This window comes from Eleutherodactylus coqui, chromosome 2, assembly GCF_035609145.1.
Source record: "Eleutherodactylus coqui strain aEleCoq1 chromosome 2, aEleCoq1.hap1, whole genome shotgun sequence".
NCBI classification, from domain to species: domain Eukaryota; kingdom Metazoa; phylum Chordata; class Amphibia; order Anura; family Eleutherodactylidae; genus Eleutherodactylus; species Eleutherodactylus coqui.
The window spans coordinates 98,774,114-98,801,332 of NC_089838.1; the positions used below are offsets into that span (position 1 = coordinate 98,774,114).

Genomic DNA, 27,219 nt, shown 5'->3' on the forward strand with positions numbered 1-27,219 from the left:
TTACATCTTTGTGCTGGACATCTCAGAACCTACTGTATCTTTTCCCTCATTCTCCCATGGAGTGGGATCGTTGCTCTGATCAGCTGGATTGGCTTCCCTCTCATTCCAGAACTGCTCCACATCTGGTAAAACAGGGTTTTCTTTGCTGTCTTGGCTTCCAAATTCTTGTTGAGAACATGACTGTTCCATAAAGCCATTAGTTGTAGGATGCTCGGGAAGATGATCTGGGGAAGGAGATGAGTCCAGTGGAACCTCTGGAGTAAGAGCTCCTTTATCTTTAACATCGTCCTCATCTTGATCCTTTACATCCAATGATTTTTTGGAAGTCAAATGTTTCCAGACATCTTTGAAGCCTTCTTTAAATTCCTCTGACATGACAAGAAAGATAAATGGATTTATACAAGACAGAGAAAGCATTAAGACTTGGGCTAATGTCATAAATGCTTGAGGAGGAGATGGACCACCTAGAGGCTGATGCCAAAACCAGAGCCATGATATCCACTCTGGAAGCCACATAATGCAAAAGGTGACAGTAACGCTCAATAACATCATGGTGAGCCTCCTGGACCTCATTTGATTTCTTAAATTCTGAGTCTTAGTTCCTCTACGTTGGCACTGGCCATATGCTCTCCGAAAGTAGAAGAATGCAATAGTGAAAGGAATTAAGTATACAAAAAGTGGATAAAGCTTAACAAAAATGGCCATTATCTCCCGTGCCTGGGATGATATGCTTATGAGGCAAATAACGGAGCTGTAATTTTGCTTTGCATCTGTAAAGAAGCACTCGGGTAGTGGCAGAATTGAAGCTACCACCCAAGTAGACATCATAACAGCACAGATGGTCACTTGTGAAATGGTCACTTGCTTGGCAGGATCGCTGGTATATATAAAACAGGCTTTGGCAACTATAGCAATGGTGAAGCTCTTGACTGACATGCAGGCATGTGTGAACCAGTCTGCAGTTCTACACACAAACCAACTTACTGTTAAAGTAGACCTTGAGTAGACCGCTACCCGGAATGGTACCGAGAACATCAACAGGAGATCTGAGATGCTTAGATTCAGGATGAGAGAATGGATCATGGAAGGTTTGGCTTTTCTGGAATTATGAAAAAGGATGGAGATCACACATAGGTTACCAGCAAGTCCTAGTATACAGATCAACGCCAGTAAGGTGGGAGTGATAAAAGTCCATTCTCCAAGATCCAAAGGCTGAAATCCAAATGCATACAGTGTCTGCTTTGGAAAGTTGCTGTCCACAGTGCTGAAGTTGGTCTCCATCTCCTGTAGAGATCTGTGCAGACTGAAGCAAATTCAAGATATCCACCCCTGTAATTGATGCTGAGAATAAGCAGGAACCAGGCATTTAAGAGCCTGCTGTGCGCAACGTCCTCTTATATACAGGCTGCAGCTGTGATTGACAACTACCAGTCAAAGCCTATTGGATGCTTCATATTAGCAAATGTAATTACCACCGTATTAGTCTACGCATTTCTTTAGGATTTCCATATAAATTATTCATAGCTGTATTAGACATTATGCAAAGTGTTTACTCAGGTCTGCTTTAACACTGGAGAGCTACCACTTCTAACCGTGGAAAAGGTTCTTTAATCTGCTTTCATGGGATTTAGTAAATAGGAAGGCCTTTGACCCCTTTCCTTCTTGATAGGAGAAGACAAAGCATTTTCACGCTTTTACTTTTGTTTGATGTGGCAGAATATTACATTTTTACTAAACACATACAAATTAACTCTGTAGTGCTAAATTTGATCTCTAGAATCAGCTTTTGTATGGCAGATTATTGAAATGAGGTAATTAATGGCCTCTCTCTAAAGGAACATAGCAGTGAATAGATTTTTTTTTTTTAATGGTACATTGAATAACATGGCAATTAGCGTTCTCATGTTTTTGCACATATATACAGTTTATAAATGCAAATGTTACTGCATTATGGAGCTAAAATTCTTCTTAAATAGCATTAGCAAAATATTATCCATAACACCGAAGCAGAAAAGCAGATATGCAAAAAGTTGCAATGCACGAGAAACCTCATTTGATCCACATATGGTGTGACATTAGTCAATGTACAGGGTGATTCAAAAGTCAAAGATACCCAGTACAACTTCTGAATGAAAAGTTAGACAAGTAGGAAACTTTGTAGAACACTTGGATGGGCAAGAGAAAACATTTTGGCACTATGGTGGTGCTTGTTGGCCATCTTGTATTCGGCTCAAGATTTTCAGTGAAAAGGGGGTCATGGGATACATGATATATGGGTAGCATTTCATCAGGAATTGATAGGTGCAGTCAGTGTTTCAATATCTACAACCATTCTTGAGTTAGGGCTGATGTCATGTTGAGTATTAATAAAGTTATGTTGAATTATATGGTAGGGAAAACACTAATCACAGGTCTTTTCAGGTACCAGAAGATGCCGTTAACCATACAGGACAGCCATAGTTTGTTGTGTACTTTCACATGTCATTGATTTGTTGGATGTGCAGACCTTTGTCATGCACTCCATTTTCCCATCTGTCCCAGGTATATAGCTTTCCCATTCAGGTGGAGACTTTTTAGCCCATAGAGAGGTGTCTGTAGAGCGAGGTACCTATCCATTATGGTTCGCCTTCATGTGGTGGATAGTCGCTAAGAACCTTGCATTGTTATGTTAGTATAAACAGTTATGCAATTTTGAAGTGTGTATGAGTGCTGAAGCGTGTGTTTGTTACTGTGTTCTGTTACCCTGCCATAGCTTATTGTGCACCTTTACACCTTATTTGTTAGATCTTCAGACTTCTGTTATTTGTATGCACCGTTGGGCATCAGCAGCCTAGATTTAATGTATAGTTGGCCATTTTTCACCCATAGACCTCAGTTTTAACAACTACAGCTGCATAGATGATGATACCATTTCTGGGGGAGATTTTTAAGGCATTTTGTCAATGGAAATACAAATACAGTATTTACTAAAGGTGCATTTACACACACAATTGATCGCTCAAAATTTATCAGAAACTGATAGTTTTGAGCAATCATTTTGTATAGGTACTAATGGGCTAAATCAGCCCTTTAGTACTTCATTTGCATGTATTTAGAGAACAGCGGGCGGTCTGTTCTCTAAAATACATCACTATTGATCTCCAGCAGGACAGCAGCTGTTAAAGAATGTTATCAGCGTTGCCAGCGGAGAACACAGTGTGCGGTCCGTCTTATTTCATCGTCCTGAGCAACGAGGATTTAATGCGAACCTGAAGTCAGCGATGGACGAAAAGTTCACGGTAAGTGCACGATGGGCGCATATTTACACACAATGATTATCCCTCAAAAGATGGCTTTTGAGCGAATTTTGAGAGATAATCATTGTGTAAAAAAGGGCCTTCAGTCTTATAAGGAGAGCTGATAGGTCCTCTTTTGAAACAAACCTATTAATGAGTTCTTTTAACATATAAAGTGCTGAGGATGTGGCCTTGCCATGGAAGAGTAAACATGCAATGCTGGAGTTAGGATATCCCTCAACAACCTCCTCAACCCCATCAACCACACTGTGCAACAGGGTGCCATCATACTCTTCTCTTGGAGATGATCTATTGATGGGCTTACAGACTGCAACTCTTGCATATGTATCTAAAGGTAGTGAGACTCAGCTAGAAGTGACAGAAGCCTCACAAGATCTGATTGATGGGATTCAAGTCCTCACAGCTTAAAATCCACCTTTCTTATTTATACTGACAGACTCATCAATTCCTGTCTCCTCTCGGTGATTTTGTTATGCTTCTCCCATTAAAGGCAGACATATGCTCACTAGTTTCCAGACGGCAACACATGAGGACTTTGAAATGTCCAATTTTCTTCTCAGCTGGCTTGCTACTATTGAGATAGAGATTGATGGTGTGAATAGGCCTGCTAGAGCAACAAGCCTAGATGCTAAAACTTTCCACACTAGTTTCTGCAAGTTTCACTGTTCCACAGAAGAATAAATGTGCTACAGGGTTGGGCTCAGAGTCTTGTACATTATGAGGGCGCTGATGTCACATTGTTTTTGTATATACCTGGTTGCACCTATGCCATGTTATTAGCACTTCTTCTGCAGTGAATAGTGTACAGAAATGACGGCTAATTTCTAATGTGTGACCCTTGAGATTTGGATGCCTTCCTAGCATCCAAATTCTGACGCGGTTTGCGCTGGACCTTCATTTTTTTACAGAAGTGGTAACACAAATGAGGCTGACCTACTTTTTCATCCAGCAACCTAATTTTGCCTCTGCATGCAGTGGATAGGAAGCAAAGAAAGCTTGAGTTCCATCGCTCCATATGGATCACTTTACCCACTTTTTAACATTTTTGCATCTGCTTATTTCCCCAACAGTAGGGCTCTGTCACATGAGCGTATATCGACCGCTGTTTTCACATGGATCAGATCACCTGGCCATATTTCCGCGAGGTAAAAGTGCCCGGCTGGCCAATATAGCAGCGGGCACTTTCACGCCGGGCCAAAAAGATAGTCCTGAAACTATCTTTCCGGCCGGAATACGTCAGCCGCTGCATGGGTTCCTATGGGAGCCTATGACAGCAGCCAGACAAGGGAGGTGGGAGGTAGTTTAGCAGCGTGACTGCTAAACTCCCTCCCTCTTCTCCCCTCCCCATGTTTGCTATGGTATGGAGTCTGTGCTTATCTCTGCCTCTGTCCCCCCCCCCCCCCCACTCCCACTGCAAATAGCCGGAGGGAAGGAGAGAGGAGGTGAGCCGGGGAGGGAAGGGGAGGCAACGGCATTGCAGCCTAGGCATATATGCGCCGGAGCCCGTGTCGTCTGAACGGGCGTACAAAAGTTAGATTTGTGTGCCCATCCACACATTTTTACGGCGCTGGCAGGTGCACATAAAAACACCAACAGCCATGTGAAAGAGACCTGAGGCCTATTTGATTCCTCCATTTCTGCTTTTCAAAGCTGGCTTAATTAATGGAACGGCTGCTGGTCCTTTGTGGTGACATTAACCTCTGCTTCCCATGGGGCATTTTATACGTGGATTTTGGGACCATATGAAGCCTGGAGCAAAGGGACAGCCTATTTACTTCTTCATAAATGGTTTATTCAAACTTGTTAACTGCTTCAAAGTAAGAACATCACGAGGTTATCTATCATGGTGAGGAGACTTTCCCAGCCAGTTCTGTAGCTATGGACAAGTGAAACAGTCTTACCAACCTCATACATCTAGCATTGACAAGATTTCACTGATGCAGTTATTTATACTAGCATTTAGCTATATTAACTAGGACATTCCCAAGCTGACACTCCGATATACAGGCGTAGGAGTAACTAGGACATTTCCAAGCTGACACTCCAATATATGGGCCTAGGAGTAACTAGGACATTCCCAAGCTGACACTCCGATATACGGGCCTAGGAGTAACTAGGACATTCCCAAGCTGACACTCCGATATACGGGCCTAGGAGTAACTAGGACATTCCCAAGCTGACACTCCGATATACGGGCCTAGGAGTAACTAGGACATTCCCAAGCTGACACTCCGATATACGGGCCTAGGAGTAACTAGGACATTCCCAAGCTGACACTCCGATATACGGGCCTAGGAGTAACTAGGACATTCCCAAGCTGACACTCCGATATACGGGCCTAGGAGTAACTAGGACATTCCCAAGCTGACACTCCGATATACGGGCCTAGGAGTAACTATTTACACTTCCTGGATAATGGCTTTTTAATCTTAGAAAGAAGATTGATGGCACAGTAGTGACACATCATCCATTCAGTCTCCACTATTATTATTACCTTTTTATTTTTATCTAAGGTTAGAATTATATCCCCAACACGTTTAAAGGGTTTCCTGGGACGTTTCAAAAAGTCAAGGGGGGCAGGGAATGAGGTCAAATTAAAAACTAAGCAGCACTCTCCTATTAAATGTCCTGGCAATTCACTTTTTGGGTCTCTGCTGTTCCAGTCCTGCAAGTTCTTGCAGCGGTCATGTGCCATTCATCAATCATGCAACCACAGTAGCCAATCACTGGTTTCAGCACTCAACTAAGGCCATCATGTGACCACTGTAGGAGCTCTTGGCACTGGAGCCGCAGGGACCCGGCTGGCTACACTGGACTGGCCAGACAGGTAACAGGTGAGTGCTGTTCATGTTTTATGTTAGTCCATTCCCTGCCTTACTGATCTATGACATTTCTTCTGATCTTCCACCAACTAATTTCATATTGTGCCCCCTTGAACCTTATTTAAACTTTTAACATATAACAAGGGTCCCATCATGTCTCCCTTCTTTCCTCCAGGCTACACAGATTAAAGCAGTATTCTGGTTACACGAAGTTGCTATTAAATTAATAATAATCAAAAGATATTAAAGTTTGCAGTGTGGTTCTGCTTTGGATTTTGTGTCTGTAGCTGTATGGACCATCACCTATAAACCATCATCTTCTCTGGGGATTTCAGAAGTGTTTTTCACAGGTTGCCCCTGGATACGACCTGTAGGCATTCCAGCGCTACAGGCTGGGCTTGCTCAGGAGGACGGGCAGGGAGGCTTTTTTTTCTATTCAGCTCTCAGGACTGGATTGCTGAGGAATAACAGGGCAGTGCTTAGCAGGGACACACAGGAAGAAACTACAGAGCGGGGAATTGTGGGAAATATAGTTTTCCCCCCGTCGTCTCCATGACAGCACCAATTGAGATTGCCTCCTCCTGATAGGACAGGAACACACTGAGAGGTTAAAAGATCCCCCCCTTCCCCACTTTCCTCAGTGTCTTCCTGTCCTGCCAGGAGGCAGGATCTCTGAGAGGGGCTGGTGGAGAAGCCAGCCAAAGCATACGGGCGGATCGGAGGGCAGTGGGTCAGCCTGTCCTCCTTTCCCAGCCAGACGACTCCCGGGACGCCACATGGGGTGGTAACCCCCGGGCCAGGTTCCTCCCGCGGCGGCCCATGGGGGGTACAAAGCGGGAGCCTCAGTCCCCCTCCTCCTCCTTGTATAGTCACAGCGCGGCGCTCCAGGAAGCCCTTTGACGGCGGGGGGCGGGGCGTCGCGTCACGTGTCCAGCGTGGTGACGTCATCACGCTCGCATCAGGAGCCGCACGGAGGGGGCGGGGCTTAGTGCAGGAGCGTGAAAATTCAAAATAAGGAACCTGAGAGAAGCCAGAAGGTGGACCAGCACTACAGGTCACAGGGTGTCTGCAGCACCAGTACAGTAATGAGTGCTCCAGCCCCAGAGATAGCTGAAACCTCAGCCTCAGCAGCCGTAAGTAGCCAGTGCGGCAAAAAATACAAAATGCAAAATCCAATGTATTGTATATGGAAAAACTGCATATTTACCCGCAAAAAATACTTTCCCTTTTTTGTGAGGGGGATAAAAAAGACATTCCCCCCCCCCCCCCAGAACAAAACCCCAAAAATGTGTGGAGTGCGGGACGAGACTGCCAGCTACGTACCAGAGGCCTCTATGCAAGGCATGCGTAGCTAGGCTAGTCAAAGAGGAATCGGGGGGATTCATTGATGACGTTAGAAAGCTGGTGAAGGAGGAGGTTCGATCAGCCTTAACGTCATAGCTGGCACCGCCAGAGAAACGCCAGAAAAAGGAGTATGTTCCCAAGAGCCTTCCGACTCCGAGAGTTCTATCGGATTGGAGCAAGAGGAACAGGCGGCCGAGGAGTCCTCAGACGATGAGGACTACAAAAGATACCTTTTCCATCAGGACGACTTAATAGAATTGATTAAGTCAGTCAGGGCTACATTAAAAATGGAAGAGCCCAGAGAACCACGCACCCTGCAAGATGAGATATTCGGGGGACTAGGGGAGAGGCGTAAACATACCTTCCCTGTCCACAAAAACATCATTAAAATTATCCAAAAGGAGTGGAAGAAACCAGACGCAGGTTCCTTCTCCGCTAGAGGGGTAAAAAGAAGGTACCCATTCGAGGAGGAAGTTTGCGCAAGCTGGGAAGAGATACCCAAGGTAGACGTCCCAGTGGCCAAAGTAGCTAGGAGGACGAGCCTGCCCTTCGAGGACGCCGCACAATTAAAAGATCCCATGGATCACAAAGCCGAAGGCCTTCTAAAAAAATCATGGGAGGCAGCGGCAAACATACTTAGACCAGGGATCGCAGCCACTTGCGTGGCGTGCACTCTGGGGGTATGGCTCGAACAGCTGGAGCTACACCTAACCAATAAAACGCCAAGGGAACAGATCCTAAATTCCCTACCTATCCTGCGTATGGCAACAAATTTCCTAGCGGATGCAGCGGCCGAAACGGTTAAACTCTCGGCAAAAGCTACAGCCCGATCTAACTCAGCCAGAAGAGTACTATGGCTGAAATCATGGTCAGGCGACCTAGCCTCAAAAAATAAACTATGCGCCCTCCCGTTCTACGGTCAGTTTTTGTTCGGACCAGACCTAGACAAAATCCTGGAGAAGGCGGCCGACAAAAAGAAGGGATTCCCGGAAGAAAAGCCGCAGAGAGGGAAGACCTTCTTCCGAACCCCAGGGCAACAGCCCGAGGCCTACTGAGGCAAGGGCAAGACAGGCCGCTGGAGTTACCCCAAGGGGGGGCAGAGGGAGAAATATCCTCTTTAATCCCCACCAGGGGGAGCCCAAGCAGAGACCCTGATGCCAGCTCCGTAGGGGCAAGGCTGGGGAACTTTGTGGACCAATGGGCCGCAATTTGCGAAGGCCCATGGATCCCAAAGATCCTACAGCAGGGATACCGGATAGAACTGGTGTCCCTCCCGAGAAGGAAATTCATTATCACAGGAGGCTCAGGGCAAGAGTTACACTTACTAAGGCAGAGCGTTTGGGACCTGCAACATCTAAACGCAATATCCCCCGTACCGCAAAACGAGGAAACTCAGGGCCATTATTCCAGGCTCTTCCTAGTAAGAAAACCCTGCGGGAAACAGCGGATGATAGTGAATCTGAAGCCTTTGAATACCTGTGTCAAGTACAGAAAATTCAAAATGGAGTCCATCTCTTCAACGATAAAGTTGATTCCCAAAGGGGCCTACATGGCATCCATCGATCTGAAGGACGCTTATTTCCACGTACCGATCCACGAGGGGTCCCAAAGATACCTAAGGTTCGCAGTGGATATGGGCAAAGGAATAGAGCACCATCAATTCAGATGCCTGCCTTTCGGGATCTCCTCAGCACCCAGAATTTTTACCAAAATTATGGCAGAGGTAGCTGCCTACCTGAGGAAAAAGTCGATCCTAATAATACCCTACCTGGACGATATTTTAATAATAGCAGAGTCCAGGAAACTACTAACGAAGCACCTAGAGATAGTGCTAGAACTCCTCCAGTCTCTAGGATGGATCATAAACTGGGAAAAATCCAGCTTAGACCCCGACAGGAAGAAGACGTTTTTGGGCATAACGCTCAACTCAGAATTACAATGCTCCTGCCTGCCCGAGGAAAAAATACAAAAAATCCAAAGGCTGGTCAGATCCTTCCTACAGAAACGATCATGCACAATTCGGGAAGCCATGTCTCTCCTGGGAAGCCTAACGTCATGCATTCCCGGAGTAGCATGGGGCCAGGCTCACACTAGAGCTCTACAGGCCTCCATCCTATCCACATGGGACAAAAAGCAGTCCTCGCTAGGGACAAAAATGTATATCCCAAACACAGTGAAAACATCCCTGCGTTGGTGGACATCCCCAGCGAACCTGCAGGAAGGGGTTCATTGGCTACAAAACCCAGTCACGCACATCACAACGGACGCAAGCGCCTGGGAATGGGGAGCGCATGTGGGGAACCAGTTCTTTCAGGGCCCGTGGTCCCAAAGGATAAAAGAACAATCCTCCAATTACAGAGAGCTACAGGCCGTATGGCGGGTCCTACAGCAGTTAGGAAACTCGCTACGGAACCAGCATATAAAGATACTGTCGGACAATACCACCACGGTCGCCCATATTCGGCACCAGGGGGGCACAAGGTCTCCTGCCCTGCAAAACATTTCACAGAAAATCTTCCACTGGGCAGAGGGCCAGATCCTTTCGATCATGGCAACACACTTAAAAGGGACGCTAAACCAAAAAGCGGACTTCCTCAGCAGGAGGAAGATAGACCCAGGAGAATGGTCTCTCTCCCTGGAGGCATTCAGAATCCTGACCAACCGGTGGGGGTCCCCACAATTGGACCTATTTGCAACCAGGGAGAACGCCAAAGTAGGCAATTTCTTCTCCCTCCGGCCAGGAGATCGTCCTACAGCAATAGACGCCCTAGGCCAGGACTGGGGAAAGGGGCTAGCGTACGTGTTTCCTCCGATACCGCTGATCCCCAGGGTCTTACAACATTTCAGAACCCAGGTATGCACTCTAATCCTGGTGACCCCCTTCTGGCCCAAGAGAAGTTGGTTCGGTCTTCTGACAACATTGAGTGTCCAGGACCCAGTCACCTTTCCAACCTGGACAGATCTGCTATCACAGGGGCCACTGAACCACCCGGGCTTAGACAGACTCCACTTAACAGCATGGCTCTTGAGGAATCTTCACTAAGGGGGAAGGGATTCTCACAAAGAGTGGTAGAAACGTTAATGTCCAGCAGAAAAAAGACGACCCACCTTATCTACCAGAAGGTTTGGAGAAGGTTCTCCTCATGGAGACAGGGAAGGTATTCCGGGGATTCGATCCCGAGCATCCCTTTGATCTTAGAATTCTTGCAGGAGCGCCTACAGATGGGCCTCTCTCCAAGTACCCTGAAGGTCCAGGTCGCAGCCCTTAGCGCTATATGCGACACAAAGTTCGCGGACAATAGATGGGTCAACAGGTTCCTGACAGCAGCAGCTAGATTACGACCTAGACCCATAAAACTTGTTCCCGACTGGAACCTTAATTGGGTTCTAAGGGCCATGTCAGCGGAACCATTCGAGCCGATCGAAGCACTACCGATAAAAATGTTTACGATCAAGACCATTTTTCTAGTAGCCATCACGTCTGCGAGGAGGGTTAGCGAGCTTCAGGCTTTGTCCATTCGCCACCCATTTCTAAAAATCTCAGGCTCCAAATTAGTATTTAAAGCGGACCCTGCCTTCATGCCAAGGTGGTATCACATTTTCATAGGTCCCAGGATGTAATAATTCCCTCATTTTTTAGCAAACCTAAAAACGAGGAAGAAAAAATCCTAAGCTGCCTGGACGTCAGGAGAGCAGTCCTAGGCTACATAGATGCGACAAGCCACTGGAGACGGGACGACAACAGTGGCCCAAATAAAGGGAACAAAGCAGCAAAAAACTCCATAGCCAGGTGGATCCGCCTGGCCATCATAGAGTCCTATAAGGCCCTCGGTAAGGAAATCCCCTTAGCTCTTAAAGCCCATTCTACAAGGGCAGTAGCATCCTCATGGGCCGAACATAGCTCAGCTTCGGTCCAGCAGATATGCAAGGCCACAGTCTGGAAAAAAACCCACACGTTCATTAAACATTATAGGGTAAAAGTGCAGCAGGACGAGGACATGGCCTTCGGCCACAAAGTCCTCTCGGCAGCAATCCCACCCTAGGGAAACTTTAGTTGGTACGTCTCAATTGGTGCTGTCGTGGAGACGACTGGGGGAAAAAATGGATTATACTTACCTGATAATCAGGTTTCCAGGAGTCTCCACGACAGCACCCGTACCTTCCCCCCTAAATGGATAGAAAGAAACTATAGAATATAATATAAAAAATAAATATAATATAATTTTATAATCAACAAAAAACCCCGGTTAAGGGAAGAAATTTAAGTTGAGCTCCTACCCCGGCGATTCATTAGAATCCACTGAGGAAAGTGGGGAAGGGGGGGAGCTTTTAACCTCTCAGTGTGTTCCTGTCCTATCAGGAGGAGGCAATCTCAATTAGTGCTGTCGTGGAGACTGCTGGAAACCTGATTATCAGGTAGGTATAATCCATTTTTTAAGGTGCATATCAGCAGGGATGTGGCGGCCATTTGGAAAATAGCAATGTGGGAAACAACTGAAATGGAGGACAGTACAAGGTGGTGGTAAAGGCTGGGAGATTTATATCCATAACCCGCTGTACATAGACATGGCGCAAACAGCTTTCATATATGGAATTTTCTGAAAATTCACTTTACAACCGGAATACCCCTTTAAGTTCTTTAATTCTGATAAGATTTATGCTTAAAGCAGTCAATCATTTTAGTAGTCCATCTTTGGACCCACCTTATGTCTTTTTATTGGTGAGGTCTCCAGAACCGAACTTAGTATTGTGAGCTCTATACAGCAGGATCACAATCTCCCTCTTTCTACTAGTAATACCTCTAACTATGCAGCCAAGCATCCTCCTTGTTTTCTCTGCTGCCTGGTCAGACTAGTGCCTTATTTTGAAGCTGCCACAAATTCGTATCCCTTAATCCTTCTCTTGTGAAGTCCTTGCTGATACAGAACTGCTGATAAAATAGCCCATGGATTTCTTCTCCCCAAGTGCATTATTTTACATTTTGAAACATTGAACTGCAGTTTCCATTGTTTGACCATACATGCAGTAAAGCTACATCATTTCCATGTTACAGACTTTTCCAGGAACATCAACCCTAGAAAGCACTTTTATCATGAGGAGTCAGAAAACCTTAGCTACCCAACCTTCTTCTATGTCACATAAGAAAGATTTAGGCTCAAAACGGATTCTTGCAGTTATCAGTTAACCGGTCTCACTGCATTAACAACCGCAACACCACTTGGTTGCAAATCCAATGGACCATCAAAGGATTAAGTCCGCTTTTCAGTAACTCATCCATGAGCTCTTTATTTGGAACTGTATCAAAGACTTTGATGGAATTTTATCCCAGCCATTCTCCATCTCCAACAGACCAACGAGGCCTTTCGTTTTGTTCCCCGTGCATTTTTCCAGTGCCACATCAGTGATAAGATTGACACATTAGAAATCAACACAGATAGCTGGAAACATGCAGATAATTTTGTATATTTTTTCAAAATGAAACTCCTGCTTGGCACTCTGAATCCCATGTGGGAGTTCCTCTCCAACTTTAAAATGAAGTACTCCACATTAGAGGTAAGTAATGCAATCCAGATGATTAAATTATCAAAAAACTTAGATCTAACATTTCTGGATATCCAGTTAAACAAAAATCCAGTGAGCCTATACATGTTACTAGCTACCTGCTCGTTAGAAAATGCAATTCAACGCCTCAAATTGAAAAAAGTCATATTTGTCTGGTGTTGCAATAGTCTTAAAGTGAACATTCTAGTATAGAATTGATCGATGTGGGACAGAATGTGTAAAGAGTCTGTAGATCTTTCTATACAGGCGGATGACCATAGATACCTTTCCATAGTCTCTATAATGGTTGCATCTTCCTGCCTTTATTTTTTATAAGACCGGCTCTTCTGGAGAACAAACTGGAGCTTTACAAAGGAAAATGCTGTATTTTACTGTATTCTAGAGGCCATGAGCATTTATGAGAACACTTAGAAGCTATGTCACCTTCACTGCCAAGGTTTTTATTATATTTCCAATGTTTCTAATATAACGCAGAAGCAACTTTGCAAATCATCTTTATTAAAGACTTTTTATTCATTCATTATGTAGCTTTTCCCCAGTATATATAAATGACATAGTGTTACCTTAGTTAGTTATTCCTTTCTGTTGGAAACTGCTGGCCTCCTTCTCTTGAAATGGTCATGTGATCTCAGTTCCGACCAGCTCAGATTTACTTGAGGTTATCCTGTCTGAAACTAGTCAATCTCACAGTCTGTGTGATGCTCTTACATGGAACCTACTTCAGAAACTGCCAAGGGAGGGAATACAGACACTCCTATCACAGTTACTGATGATCACGCAGCTCCTGTCACACAGTGATAATAGAGGAGACCACAGCTCCTCCTCCTGACTGTATATTTATGGTTTGCAGCTTATTTAGTGTAATATAAAGTGCAGTGTAGCATACTAGTGATTAAATGTTCAAGACCGATCAGTATGATAAATCTGCTGCATTTAAGGACTGTCTAACATTTAGATAGTATAAGCAAATAAGCCCCTACGTGTATTCAGGGGTGCCAATTCTTCTTCATACCATTGTAATGCAGTTATTTCAACTTCAGCTTCCAACAAATTTGTCATTTACTGAATTCAAAAATACCAGGAGGTCACCAGTTTCTGAAATACTCAAAAGAACCCCCATCTCCAACCTGCAACTCACTATCATTTGCCATGGCTGTTACATATTCTTCCTCTGCAGTTTATCATCACCAGACATGGTTTGTTCAGTATTTCCTGGTGTTGCTCTCTGCTGCCATCTGCTGCTCTTGGAATGTCTTTTCCTGGCTTATTGTGATGTTACACAGAAGCCCTGAAATACACCCGCAATATCTTTATATAGTCCAGAACAAAATGTCGATGACTGAGCTGTATGTTTGTTGTAAAGGTGTGCTGCCAATTGGTGTCCTGTCTACACAAATTGGAAGCACACCTTTACAACAAGGAGACAGAAGAGACTTAATAGCTTCTACAAATATCTGAAGGGCTGTCACAGTGCAGAGGGATCAGCCCTATTCTCATCTGCACAGAGCTCGGGTGCTCATTACTCAAGCCGAACTTTTCGTAATGCTCGAGAGCTCATTTCGAGTAACGAACCCCATTGAAGTCAATGGGAGACTCAAGCATTTTTGTATGGGACCGATGCTCCGCATAGGGGACGGTTTGTGAAACACCTGAAAACATCAGAAAGTGATGGAAACACCACAGAAATAGATAGGGAACAGCAGGGGCAGTACACATGGATGCATCTGAGACTCCCAGGTCACGCTATTAAGCCAAATTGCGGACAAGAGCCTGGTGGTCACCCCCCCCCCTAACAATTTACTTGGGCCAGACTATAATCAGCAAGGCATGCACACTGGCAGATCTTAGCTAAGCACCATACTAGGTGCAACAAAGGCCAATCAACGCCTGTGGGTGACACCACTGCCTCTTCTCCTGGGTTACATGCTGGCATTGCTGTTCAATCCCCTCCAGGACGTAGGCACTAGCCTGCGTCCACAGCGTACCGAACCAGACGGTAAGGCGCACCCCTTCGCCTACTTAGTAGTCCACAGAGTACTGAAATTTTTCCCAGCGCAGCATTCAGCTGTCCTCATGCCACACAGTCGCTTGATAGCCACACCACCCTTATGTCTACTTATAAATGCGTATTGGATGAGGAGGAACAGGAGACACACACTGCAAAGGGTTGGCAGGGTCTGGCAGCGACCCTCTTTGAAACTGTGGGCGATAGCCCACAATGCTGATGAGAATTGCTGATAAATTAACGTACGATCATAATTCCAATCCCGTGCCACCTCCGTCACAAAATTTCATGAGCCACAAACGTGGGCATAAAGGGGACTCAGATGCCAGTACTTCTACACATCTCCACAATTCAACAACCCATTCTAAAACAAAAGATTTTTTTACCCAGAGTGCAGGTGAAGCCCTGAAAGATTTGTTTACCAAGAGTATAGGCGAACCTCTGAAAAATGTGTGTACCAAGAGTATAGGTGTACCCCTGAAAGATTTGTTTACCCAGAGTCCACCGACAGGCAAGCTACCGCTTGTCCCAGCCCCTGCCTCTCCCCGAGGGGCTTTTCAACTAGTGCCCCAGGGAAAGACAGCCTGTACTATGCAAAAAAAAAGATAAAATAGGTCAGCACTACCCAATGGAAATATATCTCAATAGAAATATATAGGTGCATGTTAAAACATGGCATGTACTATGCAGAAATTAGAGTGGCCAAACCAGGACAATTCATTCTGTCTCGGTGTCAGATAGCTGGACACTGCACTGGGATACATTTGTGGACTCTGTGGGCGTATGAAGCTGGAACCAGCACGCTTGCTGAACTCTAGTGGTGAACCTCTTCAAAATTGGGGGCGAGAACCTGGAGGCAGCCCTCAGAAAAAATTGTTTTGACAGAGCCTTTTGACCCTCTGAAGAATTGGCTGTTCACCAGTGGAGAAGAGAAGTCTGGGGAAATCCAGGCTTTGTTCATCTTAATAAGTGTAAGCCTGTCGGCACTGTTAGTTGACAGGCGGGTACGCTTATCCGTGATAATCCCCCCAGCAGCACTATACCGTGGGTCGAGAAGGGTGAACACCCAGTAATCCGTGTTGGCCAGAATGCGTCTAACTTGAGGGTCACGGGAAAGGCAGCTTAACATGAAGTCAGCCATGTGTGCCAGAGTCCTACTACGCAATATATCGCTGTTCGCACTAGGAGGATGACTCTCAGTCTCCTCCTCTTCAGCCCATACACACTGAACAGATGTGAAGGAAGTAGCATGGGTACCCCTGCAGTGTGGGCAGCAGTCTCTTCCCCCTCCTCCTCCTCAAATACGCGCTGAGAAACAGCGTATTTTCATCCCCCCTCCTCCTCCTCAAATACACGCTGAGAAACAGCGTATTTTCATCCCCCCATCTCCTGTTCTATCTGCAAAGCGTTGACCTTATTGCTTAGCAGCGACCTTCTCAGCAGGCAAAGCAGCTGGATGGTTACGCTGATAATGGCAGCATCACTGCTCACCATTTGTGTTGACTCCTCAAAGTTTCAAAACACCTGACAGATGTCAGACATCCATGCCCACTCCTCTGTGAAGAAGTGTGGTGGCTGACTACCACTCCGACGGGTACGTTGCAGCTGGTATTCAACAATGGCTCTACACTGCTCAAACACCCTGGCCAACATGTGCAAAGTTGAATTCCAGCGCGTGGGCATGTCACACAACAGTTAGTGAACTGGCAGCTAGAAGCACGGTTGCAGTGTCCTGAGTGTGGCAGCATCTGTGGTGGATTTTCTGAAATGTGTGCACACGCAACGCACCTTGCTGAGCAGCTCAGACAAAGTGGGGTAGTTTTTAAGAAAGCACTGAACCACCAGATTGAACACGTGGGCCAGGCATGGCACATGTGTTAGTCTGCCAAGCTGCAGAGCCGCCACCAGGTTACGCCCATTGTCACGCATGACCATGCCTGGTTGAAGGTTCAGCAGCGAAAGCCACAGATCTGTCTGCTCCGTCAAACCCTGTAACAGCTCTTGGGCAGTGTGCCTCTTGTCATCTAAGATTAGGAGTTTCAGCACGGCCTGTTGATGCTTCCCCACGGCAGTGCTGCAGCGCCTCGAGCTGCCGACTGAAGGTGGCGTGCTCACAAATGGTAATTGAGAGGTGGAAGATGAGGAAGAAGGGGAGGGGGGGTGGAGGAGAAACCATGACTGAGGTAGGACCCGCAATTCTCGGTGAGGGTAGCACGTGAGCGGACCCAGGGCCAGACTCGGTCCCAACCTCCACCAGATTAACCCAATGTGCCGTCAGGGAGATGTAGTGTCCCTGCCCGCCAGCACTTGTCTGCATGTCAGTGGTTAAGTGGATCTTCCCAGTAACCGCATTGGTGAGGGCATGGTTGATATTCCGTGACACGTGCTGGTGTACGGCGGGGACGGCACAGCGGGAAAAATAGTGGTGACTGGGGACAAATAAAAAAATGAAAAATGAGAGGAGTTTTGTTAGTTCCTATATAGTCTGTGTACACCAGTAGGAATATACTGTATAGAACCGGTAACAGTATGCAGTATACAGCCGGGATGCTTGTGAATGCTTTGTGCGCACTACTGGTCCCGGGCAGCCAAACTGATGATGCACAAAAGTGGAGTTGTAGTCCTAAAAAGGACTTGGGTTCTTTGAAGATGGTTCCCTGCTTAAACACTCCTTCTAACCTACACTAACACTCTCCCTCATTCACAGCAGCTCTGCCCCTCAGTTAATCCAGCCTCTGTGTGCAGTGAGCATCAGGTGACCTAAGTTTTTCTGATCCTAGGTCACCTAATCTGGCCAGCCAATCACTGCTAAAGACGTGTACAGGGTTTGCACGTAATAGCAGGAGGTGCCAAAGCCTTCCCTGCATGTTCATTGGCTAAAAAAGCAGCTAAACATGTGGGGAGGAGAGGGTGAAATTTTCTCGAACAACGCATGGTACTCGCTCAAGTAATGAGTACTCTCGACTTGAACATGCATGCTCGCTCATCTCTAGAGTAGACACAAATTAGATATTAGAAAAAACTTTCTGACAGTGAGGTTGATCAATGAGTGGAACAGGTTACCATTGGAGATGGGGAGTTCTCCTTCAATGAAAGTGTTCAAACAATGGCTGGACAAATATCTGTCTAGGATGATTTAGTGAATCCTGCATTGAGCAGGGGGTTGGACCTGGTGACCCTAGAGGTCCCTTCCAACTCTACCATTCTATTCTATGATTCTACTTATTAATGACCCACGCCTGTCTTGACTTTTTAGTTGTCTTCTTGCCTTGCCCAACTCCGACCGAATTCTACCTGCCCAGATCTCCTGCTTCTCGCACTATAATTTTGCCTGCTTATTTTTTTTATGCTTCTAGTTTCCTGTCCCTTTGTGGTTATTGGAGTGCAACTCCCCAGAGGGATGACTCCGGACACTTGACCACTGTACAGAGCTGGGAGGGATAAGTGTTGGTTTGTCATGATGGCACTTACCAGGCTCTGGTCCCAGAGGGATGACACATAGCCAAGGCCAGAGCAGGATTGCAGGCCACCTTCAACACCCCTAGGATAGGGAATGCCAATAAGTGGGATGATGGGGGTAGTAGTACTTATCACTTGTGACGCCACCTTTCCCACACACTGGTATGCTGCATGGCAGAGAAAAGAACACGGAGACTTGTGTATAGTACCTCGGGTCCCTAGGAACTGTATTTCTTTTACTGAAATGAATAAACTTTACAAAACAGGTATTCAAAGCAACACAGGTACAGTTCTCTTTAAGTAACAGCAGGCTAGAGCTCAGAGGTCAAGGAGAATACACAGGATGAAATTGGTCCTACAGTCAATGTTATCTGTACGGTACCGCTCCTGGACTGGGAGCACTCCAGAGGAGGAAGGGGGATAGGGGTCACTCCACAGACACTCTGGAAGACAATTATTTAAAGGAAGGCTTACACACTAACACCCCACATGGCAGGCACGTGGGTGTGACACAGTAGTGTACCTGTTGTCGGTGATCCTGACTTTGGATGCCAGACAGAAAAAGCCTGTAGTGTGAACTGGTAACTGTGCAATGGGTTCCTCTATACAGAACTATTGTAAGGTGCTCTCTCTCTCTCTGATGGTGGGACTCATTCCATTCACATCCACACTCCAAATGCTATGGAATATCACTGCTCTTCCTCCGTCTTCACCTACGTTGAAGCTAAAGGTGTTTCCATGTGGCTCTGTATTAGATTGAAGACAGAATTCTTCTTCCTGCTCTCAAACACTCCTATTTATACCTTCTCACACACCACATGACAAGACAAACTGATACATTTACATGCAGGCAGTGATTTTATGAGTGTTAACCTCTCAAGCACCGCAGCTGTGCAACGCACACACTGGATGTGACAGGACAAGCTTTGCACAGTGCATCTATATAGGACAAAACATGTATGACATTTATAGAGGGGACTAGGATGGTGTGCTGGGCCAGTACAGGAGGTCATTTAGGGAACTGCAATCTAAATATTCTCCATGGAAAATTGCACAACTCTGTAAGAGCTTAAGGGTAAAGAGTAGTGATGAGCGAGCATTGCCCTTAGCGAGTACCTGCCCGCGTGAGAGAAAAGGTTTGGGTGAGGGCGACGGGCAGGGAGCTGCGGGGGAGAGCGGGGAGGAACAGAGGGGACATCTCGCTCTCCCTCTCTCCCCCCCGCTCCCCCCTGCTGACTGCCGCAACTCACGGCTCCCCCGCTCCAGCACCCGAACCTTTTCTCTCAAGCGGGCAGGTACTCGCTAAGGGCAATGCTCGCTCGAGCAATTGCCCTTAGCGAGTATGCTCGCTCATCTCTAGTAAAGAGTGAATAATTGCTTAGATTCTACAAGTCAATCAAGTATAAGTGGGCCCACCTCCTGGTTCCTTATAGCTTGCTCGGGCTATGGATCCCACTGTCACTCTTACCATTAGACATGCATGAGTTTACTGGAGATCTATTCCTGCAATAGGAGCAGCAATTTCAATTATTCGAATGCTACAGAGACTCTTACAGCCTGAACACCAATAGATACCTACTTATTCATAACCTCCAATGCTACCAGCTTCATCTGTGGATCCACAGCATTTACACCCCGTATCATCGTAGTCTAACAGTGTCTGCGATCTGGCATCGCAGTTCTTGCAACAATTAGACTGCTTTATTCTCCTTACTTCCACCTGTAGCTTACCTTTATCTGCACTCTTGTTCATTTCCCATCATGCTCCAGGCTTCTAGCAGAATATGTGCATACTGAGCAGGGGCATAAATTAAGTCTTATTACTAAGTGGAGACCTAAAGCGGGCACTATTACTAAGTTAGGTCATAAAGGGAATATTATCACTAAATGGGGGATATGTGCCTTTAGAAGGGGGCATTTTTGCTGGGTGGGGGATAAAAGGATTACTGAGTTGGAGCATAAAGGGGGCATTATTACTGAGTGGCATAAGGAGGGATATTAGAGGGGGCATCATTATGAAGTGGTGTCATTATTACTGGGTAGAAAGATAAAAGAGGATATTATTGCTGAGTGGGAATTAAGGTGACCCCTTTAGTTACTGAATGGGGGCATTCATACTGAGTTTGGTCATAAGATGGTTTTAGTACTGAGTGGGAAAATAAGGGAATATTATTTTTGATTTGGGGCATAAAAACGTGGTACATTTACCGCTTGGGGGCATTTATAGCAGTATTTACAGTGTAGGACCTAAATGGGGCACAAAAAGGAGGATATTATTACTGTATAGGGCATCAAGGGTGCTATTATCTGTGAAACTATGAATGAGGAGATTGTGTAGAGACATGAATAATGTAGGGAGGGTGCAGGAAAAGTGAGCAGTCAAAGATGTCTGGATCAAATTCTGCAGAGACAGGTTGTGGTTGGAAGATGTCATCATGACAGTCTGGGCAGAATGGATAGGAAGAAGAAAGTGAACAACTCCAATCAGAGAAGCCAACACTTGTGATCACTGGAGGTCTCTGTATTGTAATCATGGTCTGCAAAGCGCCTGTGTAGGGCTCGTATCTATCACTATATGGCCATTGCATGGTGGTAATATTCGTCTTTGTAAAGTATATTTCACAATAGAAAAAGGGATCTGGGTGCCATTATAAATAGACAGAAACCTTAAAACCCAACACATGCTTTATCAGAAGCTGTAAATTTGCATAAGAAGTACCTTAAAGGGGTTGTCTGGTTGCTATATGTGTTCTAAGGACAGATGCATAGGCTTTAAAATAACAAATCCAGCAGTACTAACCCATCCTCAGCCCTGGTGATCCAGCGCTGCAATCACTCGGTCCTCCGCCAATCAGAGGCTGCTTGATCACTGAGCTCTGTCATTACTTACAGCAGCCGGTGACATCCTGTATATAGGCTGACTGCAGCCTGTAAACAAGCACCGGGCATGGAGGGAGACGGCAGAGGTAAGTACATGCCTGTTTGTTATGTTGTTGCATGGAGAACTTGTTTTTTTGGGGAAAAAAAACAACTCAGACAATCCCTTTAAATTTTGATGTTACATGATTTGTGCTATTATAATACTTCACAGCAATCTGGCTAATATACGGTAGGTTTGTGAGTGCTTGTTGATTAGTGTTTTGCACCTGTGCAACTTCCCCACGTAGCATTTTGCCTTTTCTGCATGCTGCTTGGACTCGCCGTTTCCACCTGTCCTTGTATCAGGCAGCTTTTTTTTGTGATGTTAGGCAGATTTAACAGTAAATCTATCCAGGTAGGTCATATTTCTAAGAAATTGGTCTTGAAAGCATTGGAAGTGTGCTGGATGGCCTCTAGGGGGAGCAATATCCTCACGTTTCACATTCAGATGATTTCTGCGTTTTTCTGATTAGTTTAGTCTTATGATAACAATGCTAGTAAGAATTGTGTTTTCTTATATTGCAATTTGAAGACCTGTTTATAAATAAGTGCCACATTTGTATCACGAGACCGGCAGCGCACACCAGACCAAGATAGATGGTGGGACACAAATTGTACAGCAAATTAAATACAAACAGTGAGAATGCAGATAGCGGATCCCGGGCCTCATCTTTGGATACCAGTGGAGTATATAATGCAATTATGTGTAATATGTCAGGCAGACAGAAACGTTCCTTAAATTGTATTGAATTCCTCTGACCTTTAAAAAAGGCCCCATCAGCTCCCCTGACGTGTCTGTTCTAGTAAATGCTTGTAATCCTCATAAAATAACAGTTCTGGAAGATCTTTCTTAAAGGGGTTGTCCCGCGGAAGCAAGTGGGGGTATACACTTCTGTATGGCCATATTAATGCACTTTGTAATATACATCGTACATTAATTATGAGCCATACAGAAGTTATTCACTTACCTGTTCCGTTGCTGGCGTCCCCGTCTCGATGGTGCCGTCTAATTTCAGCGTCTAATCGCCCGATTAGATGCGCTTGCGCAGTCCGGTCTTCTCCCTGGTGAATGGGGCCGCTCGTGCCGGAGAGCTGGTCCTCGTAGCTCCGCCCCGTGTGCCGATTCCAGCCAATCAGGAGGCTGGAATCGGCAATGGACCGCACAGAGCCCACGGTGCACCATGGGAGAAGACCCGCGGTGCATCGTGGGTGAAGATCCCGGCGGCCATCTTAGTAAGGTAAGGAAGAAGTCGCCGCAGCGCGGGGATTCGGGTAAGTACTAAACGTTTTTTTTTTTAACACATGCATTGGGTTTGTCTCGCGCCGAACGGAGGGCCTATTGAAAAAAAAAAAAAACCCGTTCGGCGCTGGACAACCCCTTTAACACTACAGTACGTTGAGCTGTTACTCTGTTATGCCTCCTGAAAATCTTATGTAGAAATTGCCATTCCCCTTGTTAATGGCGCTTATCCCTGCATATACTGACAGTGTCCGCCTGTGTAGGGATACACCCTATTGGTAAGGGATATAGTAATACCTAGTTGTCAATTATTACCAGGAGGAATAACATAACAACTGAGTTGACAGAAAAGGTGCACCAGAATTGTTATTTCATGGGGAATATACAGTAAGCATTTACTACTGGTATAACAGATATGTCAGGAGAGCCAACAAGTCTATGAGACAATCCCATGCTGCACTCTGTCCCGTAGTATTTCAGGTTTGCATTTCCAGGGAAGCGCTTTTGGTCTGTAGTCATTGTGCACTGTGTATTGTCACCTATGTTTTCTGATGCAGTCTGTGGTATACTGGTATGGATACTGTAATGCACTCTGGATAGTAATAAGTGGCACTATTGACCCTGGCAGTGTATTACTATATTGACCTATGCACTACATTGCTATATACCTTCTTTGTTAAACCCCCCCACCCCTACCCCCCACAAAAAAGAAAAAGAAAATAGAGCACCTAGAGGTTGATTTGCTTCAAAACTTAGTATGCAGTTACATCTCAGGCAGATATGTAAATTATTATATTTAAGCCGTGATTAAAAGAACAGTTTTGCCACCTGAGCCCCTAAAAGTGGTTTTCCCCACACCCTTTAAAAAGGATTTCAGAGACTACTTGGAATGCAAGAAGCAGGATAGTCATATGGATGAATTACCCGCCACATAGGCCATTCTGACCAGACTGTTAGGAGGTGTTGGGACCAGGGGATATGTGAGGGCACGCACACATGGCAACCGGGCTTGGGACTCCCTTAACAGACCAGTAGAGAGGACCAGATGATCATCTGAGAAACGCTTGCAGCTCCAACTGTTTGATTATCCATTATCCAGAGATGGATGGTACCATCATTACAGGTCCCTGTGTCTCTCGGAACCATTTGCAGGCACTTGGCTGAAGGACATTTAGTCCTAGCACCCGTTGCATGTCTGGCCTTTGACACCTGCCCTCCGTCACCTTCGTTTGCAGTGGTGTTGTGAACGATGAAACTGGACTGTTATGGTGTGGAACTGGGTTGTCTTCACCAATGAGTCCAAGTTTAGTTTGGACATTGAGAGCGGCTATGTTTGTGTCTGGAAAACAAGGAGGGAGTACCTTAATCCTGCCTTTGCTGAAGAGCGGCACAGTAAATCCATTGCTGGTGTGGTGGTCTTGGGATGCCGTGACATAAGATAGTCGGACACCCCTAGTATTTTTACGATGCACAGTGACAGCTCAGCAATATGTTTAGGACATCCTGCAGCCACATGTGTTCCTCTCATGGCGGCTTCCAAGAGTCATTTTCCAGCAGGATAATGCTCGGATGTACACAAGGCCATCACAGTAATATCTCCATAACATTTCCACACTTCTGTAACCTGCCCGGTCACAATATTTATCTCTAATAGAACATATATGGGACCATCTAGACCGCCGACTTCAACAGCCTATGAGTTTGCATGGTCTACAGGTTCAGTTACAGCAAATGTGAACCAATATGCCGCAGGATACAATATGGAACCTGCATGCCTCTATGCTCGCCCGTATCACATCTTGTATCCAAGCTAGAGGTGGCCCAACAGCGTACTGGAGCCTTCCTTCAAGTGTTCGGTTTTCCACCAGCAATTATCCTTATATCATACATGTAAAGTTCCATTCCATTCTGGCAACTCATAGAATAGAATAGTAGAGTTGGAAGGGACCTCTAGGGTCATCGGGTCCAATCCCCTGCTCAGTGCAGGATTCATTAAATAATTCCTGACAGATGTCTATCCAGCCTCTGTTTGAAGTCTTCCATTGAAGGAAAACTCACGACCACCCGTGGTAACCTGTTCCACTCATTGATCACAACGTCAAAACCTTATTCCAATATCAAATGTGTCTCCTCCCTTTCAGTTTCATCCCATTGCTTCTAGTCTTTACTTGTGCAAATGAGAATAGGGCTGATTCCTCTGCAGTGTGACAACCCTTCAGATATTTGTATACCGCTATTAAGTCTCTCCTCAGCCTTCTTTTTAAGCAATCTAAAAATTCCCAGATCTTATAACCATTTCTCATAGGACATGGTTTGCAGACCGCTCACCATCCTAGTAACTCTTCTCTGAATTTGTTGCAGTTCGTCAATTTGTCTTTTTTTAAAATGGGGTGTCCAGAACTGGACATAGTATTCCAGATGAGGTCTGACCAAGGAAGAGTAGAGGGGACAATTACCTCACATGATTTAGACTCTATGCTTCTTTTAATACATCCCAGAATTGTGTTTGCCATTTTTGCTGTTGCATCACACTCTTTACTCGTGTTCAGTCTGTGATCTATTAGTATACCCAAGTCTTTTACTTGTGCTGCTGCTTAGCCCAATTCTTCCTATTCTGTATGGTTTTTTTTTCATTTTCCTTGCCCAGATATAGTACTTTGCATTTCTCCTTGTTAAATACCATTCTGTTAGTCACCGCCTACTGTTCAAGCTTGCCCAGATCTTTTTGAATCCTGTCTCTATCTTCTCTAGTGCTAGCTATCCCTCCTAGTTTTGTGTCATTGGCAAACTTGATCAGTTTCCCCTCAATTCCCTCCTATAGATCATTTATAAAAATGTTGAACAACACTGGTCCCAAGACTGAGCCTCGGGGTACCCCATTAGAGACAGTCTTCCATTTAGATGTGCAGCCATTTTTGACCCCTCTTTAAGTATGATCACTCAGCCAGTTGTGAATTCACCTAACAGTTGCCTTGTCGATTCCATGTTTGGTTATTTTTTCAATAAGGATGGTATGACATACTTCTCATATTGTTCTAGTTTGAAGCTCTCCTAATGAGTAAAGCAAGGCGCCCACCAAACATATGCTTACCTGTTTTTGTAAGGTGCAACTCATCTCTAGCAGGCAGTCCATCATATAGGTAACTCACTCCGTGGTCTAGAAATCCAAATCTTTGCTGACGGCAACATCAATGAAGCCAGTTGTTCACCTCTAGAATCCTGTTCTAACTATTTGTTCCATGGCCATCCGCTGGGAGGATGGATGAGAAGACCACCTGTGCTCCTAGTTCCTTCACCTTCTTTCCAAGGTCTTCAAAGTCTCGGCAGATGGTTACAAGGTCCTTTTTTTGCAGTGTCATTTGTCCCTACATGTATTAGTAGGAATGGGTGTTGTATTCATGATAGTCTATCAGACATATCTTTGATTTGTGCACCTGGAAGACAGCACACCTCTTGTGTCTCTCTAGGGGCTTGATTTTTTTTTACAATAAATGTATAAATACTATATGTATACCGTATATACAGTACTGTGCAAAAGCTTTAGACAGATGTGGAAGAATGCTACAAAGTAAGCATGTTTTCTAAAAAAGTGTTAATAGACTAGTTTATTTTTGTCAATTAACAAAATGCTAAGTGAATAAACAAAAGAGAAATCTAAATCACATCAATATTTGGTGGGACCACCCTTTACTTTCAAAACAGCATCAATTCTTCCAGCTACACTTGCGCGCAGTTTTTGAAGGAACTCGGCAGAGAGGTTGTTCCAGACATCTTTGAGAACGAACCACAGATCTTCTGTAGATGTCGGCTTGCTCAGATCTTTCTGTCTATTCATGTGATCCAAGACAGACTGGAGGATTTTGAGATCAGGGCTCTGTGGGGCCATATCATTTCTTCCAGGACTCCTTGTTCTTCTTTACACTGAAAATAGTTGTTACTGACATTGGCTTGTGATTGGGATCGCCATCCTGCTGCAGAGTAAATTTGGAACCAATGAAACACCTCTCTGTTAGTATTGCATGATACGTAAGACCCTGCCTGTATTAAGGACACCATAAAACTCCATTTGCTGAAATGCAGCCCCAAACTTGCCAGGAACTCCCACCATGCTTCACTGCTGCCTGCTGACACTCACTATTGTACCGCTCTCCAACCCTTCAGTGAACAAACTGCCTTCTGATAAAACCAAATATTTCAGTTTGATTTCAGTCCAGAGCAGCTACTGCCATTTTTCTGCACCCCAGTTCCTATGTTTTTGTGTATAGTTGAATTGTTTGGCCTTATTTCTACATTGAAGGCATAGGATTTTGGCCAAAACTCTTCCATGAAGACCACTTCTGGCTAGACTTCACCGAACAGTAGATGGTGTACATGGGTTTCACTGGTTTCTGCCAATTTTGAGCTTCAAGCCTCTGCTGGACATCTTCAGATTTTGAAGGGAAGTAAGCATAATGTTGTTCTTAATTGCTACACTGTTTCCTTGGCCGACCACTGTGACTGCAGTCCTCAATGTTGGCCACCTGTTTGTGCGTCTTCAAAAAAGTCTGAGCAGCACATCATGAAACCCAATCT

At 45.3% G+C, this 27,219-nt stretch overlaps 1 protein-coding gene across 1 annotated transcript; it reads right to left on the reverse strand.

The window, feature by feature from the left end:
- On the reverse strand, window positions 1–26,533 carry GPR151 (G protein-coupled receptor 151). Its single transcript, XM_066589282.1, has 4 exons — window positions 26,339–26,533; window positions 25,877–26,012; window positions 23,760–23,986; window positions 1–1,284 (listed from the first exon to the last, which is right to left on the reverse strand). The coding sequence occupies exons 1-4, from the start codon at window positions 26,531–26,533 to the stop codon at window positions 1–3; spliced, it is 1,842 nt and encodes a 613-aa protein (XP_066445379.1).
- Between the last annotated feature and the right edge of the window lie 686 nt (window positions 26,534–27,219).